The sequence below is a fragment of the Oculina patagonica genome, chromosome 6 (genome assembly GCF_052425735.1).
Source record: "Oculina patagonica isolate OP01 chromosome 6, crgOcupat, whole genome shotgun sequence".
NCBI lineage: Eukaryota > Metazoa > Cnidaria > Anthozoa > Scleractinia > Oculinidae > Oculina > Oculina patagonica.
In genome coordinates, this window is record NC_135763.1 from 20,800,756 (window position 1) to 20,820,726 (window position 19,971).

The 19,971-nt window shown below is 37.6% G+C and overlaps 1 protein-coding gene across 1 annotated transcript; it reads right to left on the reverse strand.

Moving 5' to 3' along the window:
* Positions 1-581: 581 nt before the first annotated feature.
* On the reverse strand, positions 582-19,512 carry LOC144658526 (uncharacterized). The gene is made up of 13 exons (XM_078518953.1): positions 19,065-19,512; positions 17,652-17,726; positions 16,847-16,896; positions 16,680-16,733; positions 13,561-13,711; positions 13,109-13,191; positions 9,693-9,776; positions 9,077-9,167; positions 8,273-8,348; positions 7,101-7,207; positions 6,374-6,630; positions 3,794-4,358; positions 582-2,894 (listed from the first exon to the last, which is right to left on the reverse strand). Exons 1-13 carry the CDS (start codon positions 19,249-19,251, stop codon positions 2,671-2,673), a joined length of 2,004 nt encoding a protein of 667 aa, XP_078375079.1. The 5' UTR covers positions 19,252-19,512; the 3' UTR covers positions 582-2,670.
* Positions 19,513-19,971: the final 459 nt, after the last annotated feature.

Consider the following 19,971-nt stretch of genomic DNA (forward strand, 5'->3'; position numbering starts at 1 on the left):
TGAATACCTGACTGAGTTTAATTCCCTTCACTTTCTCGAAAAAAAAAAACTTGTTGTACGCTTCAAATCTTCAATGAATGAATTAACGGAAACTATGCATGGCCATGCATGTGGTTTATACCGCGACTCGAGTTGACAAATATCCAATTCGCAGTTAATGCTTCAAATTAAACCTCAAACGCATCCCTGACCTCCCTGAAGACCATTTTAAACACATTTTCTTCTGCCTTAGACTTTCCAGTCGGCTTAACCGCCAGAATCAACTAAATCGTTGCTTTTGAGACCATCTTCTTTGACTTCTTTGTGGGTTTCCCCGTAGCGGCCGCCATTTTTTTTGGAGCTGCACACGATTCCATATAAGGGCAAAAAAATCCGCGTTCCTGATTGGTCAGCTGGGAGCTCTAATAATCCCCAGCTTTGTCCCAAGGTCATAAAGGGAAGTTAGACGCTTCGGGGTTATATGCTTCTGGTAGCATGGGGTAACCTTCCTTGCTAAAAAAGAGGGAAGGCCAAAGTCAACCAAATGGTTTACATAGAAACGTGCTGAAAATGCATTTACTGTGCACAAACACACGCTACGCTTAAAATTGTAAATTACTTTATTTTCAACAGTGGTACACATTTTTCCCGGCTATAATATAAATGAGGTCGTACTATTCTAAATTAATTTAAACAAAACTCTACCCAGTCCCTGACCCAGCCACTTCGTTAACATTGCCTACATGTTAAATACGTTTAAATGTTAAAGCGCTTTCCATTTGTCAGAACTGGCCAGCCGAGCCAGGGCCGAGCCAGGGCCGAGCCAGGGCCGGGCCAGGGCCGAGCCAGGGCCGAGCCAGGGCCGGGCCCATTATTTTTACATTCAAAACTACCGAGTCTTTGAATGTAAAGTGGGCCCTTTCCACGAGATTTTCACACAAATCAACCATAACATGATTTGACATGACAACGGAATTCTGTTCTCTAATATACCGGTCTGGCCCGACAGTTCTGACAAAAGGAAAGCGCTCTTAGTTATCAACTATTCCTTAGCAATAAATATATCGACATACTTGAGCGAACCACTACAAACTGTTACGATTAGAACACTGCAGCTATAGATTCGGAGTTAACTTTTTCTTAATTTCTTTATCCCTAAGGACATCTGATGTACCAAGGATTATTTAAAACATTCTGGCCTTTGCTCTTACACGCATCTCTCCTTTCTAATATTTTTGTGGTGATGCACGACAATGAAAGAAAGCTATGTCTTACTACGTTCACTATATTTTACATTTGTATCGAGTTTGCTCCACGTTACCGACCGTGTACATATAACAACCTTTTCAGTGCCAAGGTCACCACGGAAATTCCTATTACTATTTTTTCACATTTTCTGTAAAATTTTCTTGGGAGAAAGTGATTTTTAATCAGGCGCTAGGCCTACTCCAAATTTTTAATCAAAAGATGTAGAGTTGTTGATTGCCTAGCTGAGGTTGAGCCAAATGCACACAACAAATTGTAGGAGAAACCTTGTCACATTCAGAAGTATGCCTTTGGCTTATCTTGTACAGTAACTAACTAAAAGTGTCTGTTTGATGAAAATATTTATATATATACACCTTAGATGTTCAGGATTTTATGACGTTTAAATTTTTTTAGCACCAAATGTGCGGTTATTCATATTTTTCCCCGAAATGTTTAACTCTACAAAATCCAATAGGCTTTTACAAAATACTCTTTCTTCCCTATTAACTGACCCAAATGTGCCGCTCTACAAAAATTCTCACAATTAAATGATAAACGAATTGTTTATCTCTTCTCTGTTTCAGTAATGTCAGCGATTATTTGAGGGATGGGGTACGTAAGGAGTCGGTTACCCCAGAGAAACTTTGCTGAAATATTTCTTACATCCAAATTCATTCAATACAGTATCTGCTGTTACGACTACCCCAAGATCATGTATGATCTTAGGGTTTGATCTTATTTCATTGTTTTAGTGAACAGTTCCCTTATATTTTACCCTTCCCTTTCGAAAATAAATGGAATGAAACATCCACCGAGTTTTCCACACTTAAAAAATAATTACCTTATTGTAGGAAATTAACGATACATGTTATTAACGCGAATTTCAAAAATTCGCGTTAATAACATGTATGTTAACTTTTTTACTCTAAGCATTTGACCAGAACTTTTCCTAAATTCGCGTTAATTTTATTACGCGTAAATTTTGTTCGCGTTGTTAAAATGCCTCGTTACATTCCTATAATAAGGTTACATTCCCATGTAGAATGCAATGGGCCTGGAACTGTTTTTTTTTTTTAATTTCCTTTCATTTGTTCAAAGCTAGCTGGAAAGCCTTATAAATACGCTGACCAAAATTATTTCACTTTATTTTTAACACCATATGCATGCCTTGCAGTCGAAAGAACCAGCGTCATTTACAGCATATCATCCTTAAATTAGATTTGTATTTGGCAATCAAACACAGTTGTGTAAGTCGTCATCTTAACATGACGTCATTAAAATTATAACATTGCCTGGCAACAACCATGGGCTCAATCATATCACAACTAAAAGATGCTTATTCTCCCGACTGATCAACACAAGCATTTTATCTGGTTCCTAAATCTTGTGCTGAGCTTTGCTTGAACACAAAGATATTTGCTTAAAATAAATTAATTCATGTTACTATTCCTTTTGCTCGTTTTGCTTATCAGCATATTTCAATGCTCTTCCATAAGTCCTTTCCTGATGGGGTTGTGCCTGCCCTTGGATTGGTCTGACCTGTTGTGCCGGCTGTTGTTCTTGTGGTGAGTCTTGAGGCTCTATCACGTCATCATCTTCTTCATCAGCATCATCAGGATCTTGTTCTGTGTCTTGTTCAGTATCAGCATCTTCATCGTCATTATCAGCTTCACACAAAACATCAAACTTACTATTATTATTTTACAAAGTAATGTTTGCCAGCCTTCGTCTCAACAGCAACAACTCAAGATTCAGAATATCAAAAACACAACAATAATATTTTGGGAAGATGAAGTGACTACAGTGACTAGTTACACAGTGCATAGCTCTGACTTATTTAACATCAGTGAAGAAGACTAGGTAGAACAAATGGAATACGACATGAAGCAAAATAAGGTACTGGCATTTTCAAATTGAACTGAATTCCATTGAATATATTTATGGTTTCTGAAATTGTGGGAAAAATTTCTTGTTGGTAACTAGACTCTACTGAGGCTTGGCAGAAACCCATAAGGGTTGAAACGTGTAACTCTCTATGATTTGCATTGTACAAAACGTTTGCACATTCGTTTACACTAAGTACCATATTTGGAAAATTACGAGGACCATTTAACCAATCAAAATTACTATATTTGGATTAAATTCACAGCGCGCGCTACCTCGCGCTCGATGGCGTAATCTTGTTTTTGAACAAGCTTGGTTAAATAAAGTTAAATTTGGTTAAATTCTCCTGTTTCATCTTCTTGAAGTAGTCTGGAGAACTTCGCTTCGATACACCTAATGTATTTCTTTAGTTTCTGTAAAAAAAATTACGGCGTTTAGATCGAAATTCAAGCAACTTACCGCAAAACTAAAAATTATGTTGCGTGTGTATAAATTACGTGTATAAAGCATTCGCGTACAACTCTTCGTGTTTCCAAATATGGTACTTTGCAAAATGAATATTCAAACGCTGTGCGCGCGCGTTACACGTTTCAACCCATATGGGTTTCTGGGCTTGGCCAATGAAAAAGCAAAACATATATTAAGGAAAACTTGTCATCCAGAGAGGATACTGTAAACCTACCATCTGATTGGTCCTTGTGCCCCTCTGCAGCTATGTCTTGTCTCTGACGCACAGCAGGTATGGGAGCCACCTGTCTATACACAGACTTCTGTCTTATTTCACCACCTTGTTCCTGAGGAAGAGTCATTACCTCTTGTTGTTTAATTTGCTTCTGATCATAGTGTTGTTGCATTTCCGCCACTTGTTTGTTGATATTCTTACGTGATAAATCACTCTCCAGTCCATCTTGATCCTTTTTATGATCTTCCTTTTTATCATTGTCATTTATCTCTTGCTGTTGATTGTCTGGGTTCCTGTGTTCATACTGTTGTTGGGCTCTCTGTGCATTGTCACCTTGATATGGCGTTTCCTCTTGTCTGACATCACTGTCTCGTCCTGCCTGAGCCACAGGCCTACCAAGCCGTCTATCCCTCTCCTGCCTCTGCATATCACTCTCCTCCTGTCTGTAGTCATCAACTGATCTTCTGCTTCTTCCTTCCTCATTCTCCTCTTCTTCTCCTTCCTCTTCACCTTTGTTGTTGTCCTCTGTTTTTCCTCCTTCAGGTGCATTTCCTTGCTGTGCAGCCTGTCAAGTACAAGCACTTCAATATTAAGAATGTCTTCTGACAACCATTAAAGCACTGTTTCAGTGAAAGGGATAGCTATTGAAACACGTAGCTAATGATCAACATGAACTTGACTGATATAGGTAAATAAACCACCCTAGCTATTTTGCTTTTATGAAGGGCTAACGACAGAAAAATAAGCTTCCCAGATTTGCAACAGCAGATAATCTACCTCTAGCAAGTTCAATTTGATAGTATCTAAGTTTTACACAATGCAGCACATTCATTACTTGAGTAAGTTATTGTTTTGTTATCCAGCTATTGACCTGAAGGGTTCTTTTTATCCATTAAAGGTTTGATTTCTTTGGTCAATCTTCATAAAGTTTTCCAATAAATAACTGAATTGTCCTCACAACAGCAGTCATCATCACCACCTGATGTACCAGAACATTCTCAGAACTAAGGGAAATGGTCAAAACTATTGTACTCAGACCCACCACTGTCCAAAAAGACAGTGGTATTTTCATGTACCCCCTTTCCCCACCTTAAAAGATCACTCTATCAAGAGTAGAAAATATGAAAAAGATTCAAACCTCCCAGTACCAATTCTCCAGCAATGCAAGCTTCATGAACACCTAATATAAAAGTCTCAACTTGAATTTTGAGGCCAAAAGTTTGTCCATTTGGCTAGTCTTGCATAGCCGGGTCCTCGTCGAGTACACTTGTTATGACCACTTCCCTAACACTAAATAAATTATATGACATTGAGTTGGGAGATTAACTTTTGAGATCAAAGATAATCAAAGTCTCCTCGAGATACCGACTTTTTTCCCATGAAGTATGAGTCGAAAGTTTATCCTGTGCATTGTTCTGCGAACTTAACATTACAGTTGCTTTGTAGTTTAGTTTAACAATTTCCCATCTTCGCGGAGGAAATGCAGCCATATAATTTTGTCAAAAATGGCTCATCCGCGCCGGGTATTTATACAAATATTCCTCAACATTACACAAATAAACAGTGCAAATTTCACCGAGATCTGACAATTGCAAGGACCTTTCGAGGCAGTCGATTACAGCCCAGCGAAATTAGCAAATGAAACAGCAAAATATGTGTTCGACGCTTTGTCTTTGCGATGCCATATTTGAATTGTTATAGGTAGACCGCTGTTCAATGTGTTCAAGGCCGTATCGTTACGATTGCTCCACGAAAAAGCACGAAAAAATACGGATATTTCCGACTACTGTCGGAAAAAAACATTGCGGCGTAAACAAATCGATACACTCATGCTGCGTTTTGTCTGGGCTCTGCGAGGGTCGGATATCAAGACAGCTTCTACAGTGAATGCTTTCGAATTATATTTGAAGATGAAATACGAAAGAATTTTGCTGTCTTTCTCGAACTGCGTAGATACGATCGCATGTTGTAAAGCCAATTCATGCAACATTGCTGTCAATGCGAGGTCACATCGACTCGGATTGCAAAGCACTAATCATTAACATTGCAAAATGGCGCTTGTAGCAACCAAGCTAAAAAGAAGCTAAAAGAAGCCCCCATCTCTTGCATTTGTTTTAACTTCAGTAATATCTTTGAAAAGAGCGAGTTTTTTTGGTATGGTTTATTTTTGACGTTTGTAATTTTTAAACGATGTTAGTGCTAGTGATAATTTATCCGTGTTTTAGCGTTAGTTACGCAATCCATTGTTAGTGCGACGTTTTTTATAGATCGCCTTTCAGACACACGTGCGTTGAGATAAGAAAGCTGACATGTCACTTTTAAAATTGTTATATAACGTTTGTAAATTTGACAAGTCGCGTTTTTTCTACGAGATCGCAAGTGATCACCCACAGCGGAAAGTAATCCCTTGAGAAATTAAAATATTCCCTTGAGAAATTAAAGCAGTCCCTTGAGAGTTTACAAGAATGTGGTTCGAGATGGAACGACTTAACCGCTATCCTCCTTCCTTTTGCTTGTAAACAAGCAAAAAAGTCGAAAAAATTGCACATCCAAGATAGCAGTGTCAAATGAGCTGTTTACCTTAATAATATTTGCCCATTTGTTCATAGTGTTCCCTGTTGGTGCGACAACCTGGACCCCAGGCTCTCTGTCTGCACGTCTTATATCTTCATTGCTGTCTCTCAAAGGAACATTATCATGTCTCTGCTCACTTTCCCTTTGTGAATTCTCATTTCTTTTGCTTTCTTCTCTACTTGGAACCTTGACATGTCTTTGATCTGAGTGACTGTCGCCATGAACATCTTGTTTTTGCTCATCATCGTTCTCATCCTCTGAATCTTTAAGAACACGAAAAATATGTTCATACATGTTTTGCATCACACCATCTTATACCCATTTGTAGGGGTGGTGAATGGTCCTTCAAAAATTTGTGTCTCGCAAGATTTTAGCCAAATTTCAGAGGTCTCATCAACTTGAATTTTTCTTTGACAGCTTCTCGGAGTCTCAATTTCTTTTGCAAGGCTAAAAAGGTCTCAGGCTCGTAAAAAAGATATCAGTCTCACAAAGTCTTGCATTTACCAATCGACACCCCTATTTCTGTGTAAAAATCTTTCACTGATGTACTGAAATAAAAGTTGAAGTTGTATTTTTATTTGTATAGAATCATTTCATTGACAAGAAGCCAAAGTTTCACCTGTCATTTACACCAACAAATTTAGTGGTGCCAACTGCTTTAAACACAACTTTAATTAAATTACAATTAATTTTACAAAACCTTGTTCCTCTACAGTTATTTATTAATACATACCAGCATCACTTGTGGGAGTGGTGGGTATATAAGTCTGGCCATGATAGCGTTCCTGAGATGTATCTTTTGCAGGATGTCTACTGTCACTTCTTGACGGACCTGGGCGGCTGTGACAATGGAATATTTTTAATCAAGTTCATGTAAATAATTAAGGTGATTCCCTAGTATTGCATTGCGCATCCTTACTGCGCAAAATTTTACACGTAATTAGCGCGCGCACAAAAACAAAATGGTGGCTTTTTTTCTATGCGGCTTGGCTCGTGAGAGAGAGAATCATCGTTTTCTCGTAAACGAGTTCGGTGACCTATCATTTTTTTCTCTTACGGTAGTTCGAATGTAGCGATCAAATTCTTTTTATAAAATGAATACAGATCAATTTCTATGGCAGAATAATACATTATCACCGAAAACGTGCACTTTGCCAGTACTCCCAAAGGATATATAAGGAATTATATGGTAAATACAAGGTCTTCCTGCTCCTAAACGAATACGGTGACCCCCATTTTGTATTTCAAAATATAACTTCCCTGAAGGTAAACAACCAACTGGCAAAGTTTGGTTGGAAATCTATGAGCAGTTCTATTTCTAGGGAATTACCTGAAGAGGCAAGTCATGGTCAGGCTACTCCACAAATGAAAATAATGATTCTATGGAAAATTCTACTCATTAGGCTGGTGTTAACAACTGTTACTGTTATCATTCTTACTTTAAGTGGCACTACACAAAACAGTTATTATAACAATTCAAAACAAAGATTACATGACTTTTTAGTGTCGGCTCGAGATGTTCGCTAATTCGATTATTGAGCCAAAACTAAAAGACTAAGGCTCGAGATGTTCGCTAATTCGATTATTGAGCCAAAACTAAAAGACTAAGTGTCGGCTCGAGATGTTCGCTAATTCGATTATTGTGCCAAAACTAAAAGACTAGTGTCGGCTCGAGATGTTCGCTAATTCGATTATTGAGCCAAAACTAAAAGACTAAAGTGTCGGCTCGAGATGTTCGCTAATTCGATTATTGAGCCAAAACTAAAAGACTAAAGTGTCGGCTCGAGATGTTCGCTAATTCGATTATTGAGCCAAAACTAAAAGACTAAAGTGTCGGCTCGAGATGTTCGCTAATTCGATTATTGAGCCAAAACTAAAAGACTAATATTGTAGTGTGATGCAAACCTTTCTCTTTCCTGATGAGACTTTTCCTTTTCTTCTCGATCAACTACATCTTTAACAGAGTCCAATAGATTCCCACCTGTATTTAAATATTAATTTTAGGACACAAAAAGTCTGGATAGCAGCAAGCAAGTTATAATTTAAGAAAAACAACAAAATGTTTCAAAAACATAACCAAAAATGACAGTTCTTGATCTGCCGAAACATGTCTTTAAAACCTAAACATTTTGTCATTTTTCTTAAATTTAAGACACACTAGCTACAGCTGCAAGTGCTCGCAGATGGACCAAAGTTCTATCACCAAAAAACAAACCTTACTTTGGAAAACCTAATAGTTAAGAGTAATTTCATAAATGTGGTTTGACTTTCACTCCATAACAAGTTCACCCTGGTTCCCTCTTGTGGTTCTATCTTTTTTTACATTACAATCAGTCAGCTTGCATAATATATGTAAATTGTATACAGTCAACTCTCTCTAAAACGGACACCGTCGGACCGGCTCCAGCTGTCCATCTTAGAGAGGTGTCTGTCTTATAGGGAGTTTAGTTACAGTAAAATGACTGAAAAACGGCAAGGACGGAATCAACAGCAGGTGTCCATCTTAAAGAGGTGTCCGTCTTATAAAGGTGTCCATTGAGAAAGTTGACTGTATGTATTAAACAAAGTACTTTCATCAAGTAGAATTGATTGACTTGCCAGCTGCCTGCATCTGGTGTTGACCACACTCACAGAATGTTCATAGTACAGGGATGTAGGTAGTTCCATTTACAGCATAGTTGTTTTGATATCAGCTAATGGTTTAATTACCTTGCCGTCTGGTAACGGCTGTTTTGTCCTTATCATTTTTTACATCTTTCACTGATACATCACTTCTAAGTTGAGTCTTTTTGAGCTTCTCCTGTGGTTATCAACAAACGAAAGTCACATTTCCAAATTTAGTCCTGAATATGCCAAAATATTCACATTAACATGAGATGAGGTTACTCATGCCTTGGCACTTTAATTTTGGAAAACAAATTCATGTATGAACACAAGGCTAGTAAGGCTAGTACATGTATATTGTGGGTCAAATTGTTTTCAGTATAATTTTCTTTCAACCTTGGTTACCGGTAATTTGTTTTAACTTGAAGATCATTCTCCAATAACAACTAAATTTACATTAAAACAATTTCAATTCATTCATAAGCATTTCTGATGAAGAAATTCAATTTTGGCTTGACATTTTACAAACCTGTTCTTTGTCCTTATCCTTTGTTTCAGATTAAAATAAAAAAAAAATAACAAGCAACATTTATTGGAAAACTTTTAAATCAACACCAGATTTAAGCCATGACACTGTATTAGTCATAACCAATTATCAACTGCCAATCATATGTAATCCTTACACAAATTTGAAATCAGATTTTTATGGTTTAGGTCTTACTTTATAGGATGCAAGTTGCTCTTGCAGAGTTTTGACTGTTTCCTGTTGTTTCTGATTTGCCGCCAATGCTTGAGAGCTGGATAACTAACAGAATGGAAGAAATTAAAACAAATCACACAGTGATTTGTGACAACAATAATTTTTCTTTGTCACCCTTAGTTGTAAAAACAACTTCACATATCAAGTAAACATAACAATTTTAACCAGGACTTGGAAAATGAGAACATTCAAATTTAAAACCTATCAGTATGTTAACCACTTTAATATGGAAGCTTCTGTATTAGAGACAGTTTACTGTGTCCTAGCAGAATCACGATAGATCTTCTAAAAAAATATATACATGTAATATGTAACCAATATAATGTGAATTATTACAGACTATGCTAGAACTCAGTAGCAGTTAGCACAACTTATAGATTGAAGCTCCAACTCTTCCTGTCTCACATAATTTATGTACATTGTGGTTTATCTGTAGTTACCTGACACCACTTACTCACTATTACTAATCCAAGGACACCCTTGTTTAAGGTTACACAATACCTTCGCGGGTGTCCTTCAGAAAAAAATTTGCACGCACGTTGTTGTTAAGAAAACTACCACAATCTATTTAAGTATAAATCTACTAGCGTTCTATCACGAATGCTGTTCTCTGATTGGCTGCGCTACTCACTATCTATTCTGTTGTAGAAGGTGAGTAGCGAAACAGCGTGCGGTTGTCAACAGAATGGTTGCCGCTTTTTCGCTTTTAAATTGGCCGTAAAGAAGGACTTGGATTATTTACTATTCCAGGCGATGTTGGAGAAGATAAAGACTACCGAAATATGTCATGAAGATTTTACACGGTAAGAAAAGCAATTAATATTCATTTACGCTTTTAAAAGCGGGCGAATCTATAATTTTATAACATTCAGAGATGCGTTTCACCGAGACATTTTGTGGAAATAAAGTTTAAAATGTCTTTGCAAACTAACACAGTTTCATCGTCCCATCGAGGAGCAGTAAAAGAAGGGCTAAACAGATTCGACCTGCAAGTTTTTATATGCATCAATCACACTTAAATAAAACAACAAAATTGAAAGCGAATTCAAGGTTGCGGGTGACTCGTTCAACTTTTCATAAATTTCTTATTGTTCACGTTTCCTACATTTAAAACAACTTGACTTCCAAAGGGCCTTTATAAGTCAGTCTATCTTTAAATTGTCATTTAACAATGAAAATCCGACTTTTAGTTCAATTTCGAGTGTCGGCTCGAGATGTTCGCTAATCGATTATTGAGCCAAAACTAAAAGACTAAAGTGTCGGCTCGAGATGTTCGCTAATTCGATTATTGAGCCAAAACTAAAAGACTAATATTGTAGTGTGATGCAGAGATGCGTTTCACCGAGACATTTTGTGGAAATAAAGTTTAAAATGTCTTTGCAAACTAACACAGTTTCATCGTCCCATCGAGGAGCAGTAAAAGAAGGGCTAAACAGATTCGACCTGCAAGTTTTTATATGCATCAATCACACTTAAATAAAACAACAAAATTGAAAGCGAATTCAAGGTTGCGGGTGACTTGTTCAACTTTTCATAAATTTCTTATTGTTCACGTTTCCTACATTTAAAACAACTTGACTTCCAAAGGGCCTTTGTAAGTCAGTCTATCTTTAAATTGTCATTTTACAATGAAAATCCGGCTTTTAGTTCAATTTCGAGCAAACGACGGTTTAAATAAATCGTGAATGAAATGCAAAGGCGTACACAGAAGCTAAACAGTGCAATGTGGTTTCTTCCTTGCGAACAACTCGCTTAACTTTTTTTTAATCTTTTACGTTTTTGAATTTAAAAAAAAACTTAATTTCCAAGGGCCCTTGTACGTCAGTACATCTTTCAATCGTCATTTTACAATAAAAAACTTGGCTTTTCCTTCAGTTTCGGGCATATAACTGTTTCAATAAATCGTGAATGAAATGCAAACGCGCACACAGAAGCCAATGCAATGTGGTGCAGTTGTCAATTATCCGCGTGTTGTGTGACTTATTTATATCATTCAATAAAAACGAGAGCTCGTCTTGTTGTTAAGTTTTGAATGTAGATTTATACTAAAACAATTAGATTATTCGCTCTCGATTTCTATGTGTGATAGTTGATTCGGGCTTTGCCCTCATCAACTATCACACGATAGAAATCTCGAGCTCATAATCTAATTGTTATTATATCAATAGAAAGGCAAAGAACCGTAGAATTCGAAAAAAATATCCGATGTTTGGCAGAGCCATTCTCGAGAAGTAAGAAGCAGGTAAAGAGAAAAAGACTGAGTGTCATTCCGCCAAAAGTACTGCACAATATTAATCAGCAAGCATCAATCTCTCAAAGTGTGTCAGGCTTTTTCTTAATTCTTATTGGTTATCTTTTTATAGACCCGTAAAGTTTAAGTACCAAATAATTTGCCGGCCCTGATGCATCTGCGGCTGTCACAAGAGAAATATCCAAAATAAAGGAAATCCCGAACACACATTTGTTCTTCGAAGCTTTGCAAATGTTCTGGCCAAATTTTGTTAGAAACCACCAACTCTACATACCCTATTAATTCATTCAAAGAGACTGTATTCTCACGAAAAACGATTGCGAGTTTTCGCCATTTGAAGATTTGTAAACATGTTACGCTCTTATGTCAACAGGGTATGCCACTGACCAATGAAATGATTGCACCCCTACCGTTCACAGCAAGCGAAATGATTTTCGCTGGAATTCAAAGGCAATAATAGCGTGACAGTCACGTTCATTTTCCTTGTTGAGCTTCAGCGTGCAAGAAAAATGGAAAAACCAAGAAAAATATGCGGGGTAAGAGTACAGAAAATCAAGTAGCAACGGGTATCTCCCACCCGCACATCGACCAACATTCCGCTTTTGTCTTCTTCTTAGGTCTCGGCTTTGATATTTTCGCTGTCCAAGAAGTTTTTTCTATTATTGTTAACTTTTTTCACGACCTCAATAAAGTCAATATAGTCAATAACGAGAATAATAATAACGAGAAACGAGGAGAAGAGATATCTAAAATGTGAGAGAAGGAAAATCGCATGAAAACAAAAAAAAGCTAATGAGGTTCTCCTAATAAGAGCTCCGGGATGAGGCTCTTTTGCGTAAAAAACGTTGTCGGGAAGTCAACGCGCTGAGGATTATGACACTTCACTGTGTTATTAACTTTTATTTTAAAAACCTTTTTTTTTTCAAAATAACCCGCGTGCGGTTTCGTTTAAGATTTTACTTTCATTTTTGGGGAAATGTTCTAGATTTATAGTAGATCTTGAGTTTAGTCCAAAAAATATTTTTTCGACAAAAGTAGTCCTCTGAAGGTATTGTGTAACCTCAATATAAAAAGTATTATTCATGAATTCAACATGCAATCTCTGTACTGAGTAAACTTCACAAACCTTGTATTGTTCAACTTCATCTGCTCTTGACTTGAGATGTGTTCTTAGTGACACTACCTGTTGTTTCAGTGTTTTGATTTCCTCTGCATGGAACAAAACAAATATATACATGAGGCCTTAGTCACAATGCATTGTGTGACTGTTCTTATGCTTCCTACATGTAATTAATATATTTTGGAGCTTAGTGAAGTAAGCTTACGTTGATAGGACACTTAATTATCATCAAAAACATCTTAAAGGACCATGTCTTCACATTTCTGAGAAGTGATTGGCATGTACAGTGTACATTAATGCTAAAAAAATGTTTAAGCCTGTACAATTGTTGGAAGAAGATACAAACATGTTCCACAGATAATCTGTGGAATATCATGACCATCAAAAAAGGCCAAAAGGATATGTAAAACCAAAAGCCTGTGCACTATTTGTTGAAGGATGACAGCAGGGTACTTTACCATCAAGTGATGCTATCTCATTTGTCTTTTGTTCTTTGTAAAGCTGAAAATTTCTTTTAAGCTGGTTATTCAGCTGACTGTGTTCTGAGCTGAGGCGAGTGTACTGCTGTCGAAGACGATTATAATCTGTATCAAGTTCTTTATTCTGGGCCTGAAATAAAACAAAAAAGAGCAAATTTCACAGATGGTGTAGCAGGGCCCTTCCAATCCTTTCTCTTATATTTAAAAATACAACAGATAGTCAGAGCAATTTTCAATTGAGTGTCGTAAAACCAAAAGCAAAGTTATTACTCTGGCCAATCACAAAGGACACAGACAATCTATTGGGCCAATCAAAACTCGAAGCAAATACATGTCCAAGCACAAAGTACGGGAAAACGTGCACGAGCGAGTCCTGATTGGTTTTGGTTTTACTTCTGATTGGCTGAGAAAGTGGTGTGAGATTTTTAAACCAATCACTAAGCATAGTAATGCAAAACCAAAGCAAACGCAAATTACTTTCGACATTCAAGTGAAAACTGCTCTAAGAGACCCTAGTGCCTTACATGGACAAAGAGTATTGACCTGGACCAAAAGTATTGGTACATACTAGTTATGCAACGCTTTCGAGTGGTTTACTATGGAATATCCCACGAGTCACTTGTATTTTCTCGGTATACACACGAGCCTTTAGGCGAGTGTGTATGCCAAGAAAATACAAGTGACAAGTGGGATATTTCATAGTATACCACGAGAAAGTGTTGTGTAACTATTTTATACCATGCCATAGAAAATACGCTTACTAAATTTCGTCGAGAATACAGTCGCAGCGCACTATGGGAAGGTTGGGTTGAATACCGTCGAATATACAACGGCTTTCCTGTATTCTGATTGGCTGTATTTTCTATGGCATGGTATAAAAGTGTATATGGGATTATCTGGGGGGAAACAAACAATCCCAAATAACATTCCCATGGCCTTCCAAGACAAAATCAAAGAAATATTTTTCACAGGAAAACAAAACCAATTCGTTTCCAAGGGACGAGTCATTTTAAAGTGTTTTAAGTCATATAGCATCAAAATCTAAAATTATAAATGACATTTAGGGCAATTTGCACTTGCGGACAAGTTTTGTAACAATTGGCACATTTCATCATTAATGTGTGAATTAACAAGTAATTTTATTCAAACACCTAACTTGAAAATGACCGTCGAACGGTCGAAACGTCGTTCAAATTTTTTAGCGTTCAATTTTATTATACAATGTGTGAATTGTTGCAGGAAACAAGTGGGAATATGTTTTCTTCAGATGCAACACTTGTCCAACAATACGTAACAACAAAGAAGCAGTCGCACAAAACATTTTATCATTTTAACTGAAAACAATTGCAAAAACAAGTGTGAACAACTTTCAAACATGACAATGTGCATTCCCATGCCCCTTGTAATGCAAGATAACAACTGATTGCAGGCTATTGTGTTTGGCCTGGATTGCACCAAAGACCAGGAGTACCATTGTAAGGGTGAGAAAAAGAAAAGTTATCTTTAGGGGAGAGTGCCTTTTTTTCACTGTATGAGAACATGCGCACTTCAAACGCGAATTGTTTTGGAATTTTTACGTGGTCCTGCATATTTGATGTTTGCTCAAGACAGCCACCCTGAGAAATGTACAAGGATGCCAGAAGCACATGCAAAGCTATTGGCAGTACTAATAATTTCACCTTTTGTTCTCTTCAAAATGTGTCTGACAACTTGTCGCAACAACTTTTTGTCAAAAATGTCAAGAAACTTGTCTGCTAGTGCGAATAGATCCTAAGACCAAGATAACAGTAATGTAGCTCACATGGCCTAGGGGATACATCTACATTTAGCCATAAGCAAAATTACCAAGATGCAACCCATGACATAGACTTGCTCCAAGTCGCTCATTAAATTCGCAGGAGACTGCTGGATAGGGAACGGAGGGCGCGCGCGGGCATGAGAAACAAAATGGCAGAGGATCGCGGCGGAACAAGCGACTTGTCTCACCTGCAGCGCACCAATTCTGAAATGTGGCATCACCAGTGGATTTTTCCACCGGTGACGCCATTGAGATTATGTCAATCATACTGTATTGCGCGCGAACTTACTGAGCGTGCTGTGCCCACCAACTTAGCGCGCGCTGCTCGCGAGACAAGCTTACGTTTAACTTTTTACCTCTTGAGCAGACTTGTTTCCTTCTCACATCGGCAGTTTAAACCAGTTTTAGAACAAACATTACAAATGCCTTCTTTTGTGCCTGTCCCTTTTAAATGTTACAGAAATGAGAAAGCCATCAAGGGCCTTGAGTATGATTTCCCACAAAAAAGGAAGAAAATTGCAATTTTAACACACGCCACAGCACGCACGAAACTGACGTCAACACAATAAAAGAAACCAACTCAATGCACATGAAATGATGAATATTTTCACGGCAAAAATAACGTCAACTAGAATCGATTTCCTGCAAGTGACACAAGTTGCTCATTCCGAGCCATTCCTTGGCAAGTGTCATTTGTTTTCCTTCACGCGCGCGTTCACAGAAATGAATCCCGCGCGATCTCTTGCGCGCGATTTCAAAGGCGATTTTACTTTGAAAGTGGTCTTTCGGGCTTGATTTCAAAGCGATTTTATTTAAGTAACTATAGATGCAAAAAAAAACCGAGCGACTTGGGGCAAGTCTACTTCGTTATACCGAGGTCTTCGTTATATAGAGGTTTGTTAAATTGAGGTTCCAATGAGCTGGATTTTTTTCCCAATCTGAGCACATGCTTTCATTGGCTACTTCAAGGTCACATGACATCTAACAATTAAATTGTTTCTTGCCAAAAGTCTCTGAGTAAAACCTGACACCAGTGGGTAGCAGTATGTTACCTGTGCGTGTTGACTGATGAGGGCTGTTCTTAATGTCTTTGTTGTGCTTTATAACAATCACTTAATGACTGGTCCCTTGGGAAAACAGTTCATTTTGTTAACCTCAAATGTTATGTATCCCTCTGCTTTGCCTTGGGTAACATAGAGATTCTCTGGAAAGGAAATTAACTTTTTCCCTTGGGACCACTCATTAAGTGTTAAATGCTGTAAATTACACTTACAGTCCCACATGCGTAGCATGTACCTACCTTAAGCATATTGTATTGAGTCTCCAATGAATTAAACCTGTTCATGGCTTCATGCTAAAATCAAACAATAAAGACAGCAATATGATTTATTTCGTTAATAACCCAGTATAGAATGCACAAGATTCAAGTTAAATCAAACTTGCAAATTGAAATAAAAGAACAATCACCTTGGATCGAGTTATGTTTAAAATAAAATCGTTTTGCTTTTTTGCAAAATCTGTAAGAAAATCAAACCAATATTTTAGCTTTGCAAAACATAGAATAATTAAGATAAAACTTACTAACAGATTAGTACGTATTAATGCTCTTTATAAATTCTGAAGCTGACTTATTTGAGCGTAAACAATGCTCATAATCTACTCATTAGTAGGTATTTTGTCTCGTTCAGACACAAAATGTGGCCCACACAGCCACAGGGTTTTCATTAAGAATTGTAAAGGCAGGAGAATAGTGTTAAGTAACCGGAGAATGATTTTTAAAGGTTCCACACCTTAATAAAAAATAGGTAGAGGCCTTTGAAATTTAGCCGGAGAATTCAACGTCGTAGAAGGAGAATTCTCCGATCTCCGATGCCTAATGAACACCCTGAGCTACCGATTAACTTAGACTAGTTAGCAAGCAGCAAGTACAATCACATAGAAACCTGACTGTGGCTGATTTCACAAAAGACAAGTTAGCATGCATGCTGATATACAAGTTAACTTTTATTCTCCCTTTAATTGGTAGGAATTTCACTCGCCCAAGCAGTATAAAAAACAAAATGCAAACAAGCTTTCTTGCAGGAGGCTTATAATCATAAGAGGTTATACCTTTCTTAAAGAGCAAATATTAATACAAAGTCCATGGACTTTGGAAGGGTCTGTTAATGGAAGGATTTTTACACCTCAGATTTGTAAGGCTTATTTCCAGGAGAGGTTATTTTGGAGGGAAGAGAGAAACTTATTATTGGAATTTTTGCAGCAATTTACCAACCTAGCTTAGTATTCTTGTGATCTGTCTTCTCCTTTTGAAGTGATCTCTCCAGCCGAGCTCGATGTTCATACACAACTGAAACAAATTAGAATATACTGTAAAAATACTCTTTGTTCATGAAAAAAATATTCATCCCTCTCATGGCTGAAGGTTTTTCTGTGAGAACCCCATACCCAGGCTCTGAAAATTTTAAAACTTCAGCTTTTGAAGAACCCCAACTCCCACCCCATCTGTTTTCCAGGAATAGTATGGGTATTTCCTTGAACCACACAGCACATGCAGGGATTTCAAAATGTTTTGAAGTAGGTGTCAGCAACAGGAAGAAGAGGCAGCTGTAAGGGGCTGCAAGACTGTTCAGCCCGGGGGGCGACATATAATCAAGTAGCCAGCCAAACCTCTGCAGTCACCGACTTATTTAAAAAACCTTGCACATGACATGATTCATGCAGTTCTAAGTGCCTCCTATTAAAGGGGAGCATCTACTTTGTTGAATTGACTTATATTAACAAAATGTAAGTGTCCAAAGATGGATTTCTGGAATATTTTAATAATGAACAACAGGAGTTGAAGTTCTGATACTGGAGTTGAACCTCAATCCAGACAAAACTGTTGGCCAAGAAACAACATGCAATGATTTCAAAATTGCATGGCAAAAACAGATAAAGATGTACAGATAGATTTAATAACTTCAGCCATGTTTGCCCAACAAACACCACCACCCCCCCCCCCCCCAACCCCCGTCCCAAGCACGAAAAAAAGTAAACATGGCTCCAGACAGGATTCACCATTTCAAAGTGCATTTTATTTTCATACACGGTATTTGAGTCAAATGTTTTAATGACCAGACAAGATCAAGATTGAGGTAGCCGTGTTAGAGAATCTGCCATTTGCTTCGTTTTTCACTACACAGACGTTAAGCAGCATAAAGCTATAAAGCAACATATTAAAAATAATTATGATACCCTCTGATTGCAACAATCTTTTAAAATTAGCAACTGTAAATCAGTGCAAAGGAATAGCGTTATAGTATTCAGGAGTTGCTTAGTTAATCTAACTCATTAGAACACTAACTCCTAACAATACCCTGACAATGTAACACATGCTGTAATTTAACACTGGTCTTCCACATAACGACAGGTCTATCACAAGAAATTTGCATAATTCCATGATCCAAACTTTAAACAAGAAAATCTAAAACTGCATAAAACAAATACGTTTTTTGGTTAATTTTCTGCTTACTTCTAAAGAGCAAAAATAACTTACAAGGATTAATTCAAACACAAAAGCTCAGCTAAAAAAATGATCTCAATTAATTAGATCACATCTGGTTTGGAAGTTTTGAAGTCCCTATATATACTCGCGTATATATTCCACAACAAAACCACACAAAAAAATCATTTCGTTTTAACTCACCTTGAAGCTGCGAAGATAGAGACTCCTGTTGCCTAAAATATTTGTCCGTCTCTGATTTGGAAATCTCTAAGTCCATTGAAAGGATGCTATACAAATACATTGTGTACCCTAAGCCTCCAACGAGGGCCAGAAAAATAGCTCCCTGACAAATCGGTTTATTTCTTCTGTTGCACATCTTAGTCAACATTTAGCACGTAGATCACACTCCAATCGAACGCTCAGCTCCATTGATCCATGCAGAAAAAGTTCAAAACAATTTTAATTTGAATGCCACTCATTGAGTTTATCATGACCCAAGCTGACGTGGAGACAACAAATATGGCGGCCAGCCTCTCTTTCAAGATTGGAGGATATGCGCCCGCCATGTAGTCAAAAGCAGTCAAAAGCGGTTTTTCCCCGGGGAAGCCACGTGGGGACCGTGGGGACCCACGTGGGTCGATCCACTCGTTACTGGTGAAAAAGAAACTTCAATTTACTCACAAGAGGGGGGGGGGAGGGGTTTGGGGGGGGGGGGTTTTGTTTTGGTTTTGGGGTGTTTTTTTTTTTTTTTTTTTTTTTTTGGATAAAAAAAAAAAAAAAAATCCCTGACAAGGTTCGGGATCTGGGGATACTTGACCCCAACCCCATATTTGGGTTGTATTGTTCTTCCCAACTGGTTCACAGTCTCTCACTCCTTGCTAGAGAGCAAATGACCAAAATGGCGTCCACGCGGCTCGCTGTTCAAATTTTCAATGTGGTCATTCATCCCTTTACCGATAAATACACCTTTAGGGAATTATAAATCGAAAGAGAATACCCTACAGAATATTCGACCGCCGAAAAAATGAACATCAAGGTCTTCAAAGTGATGAAATAATCTTTCGACTTTGGAGTCTTTTGATTTACGATCGAAGAGAGACATGAAAAT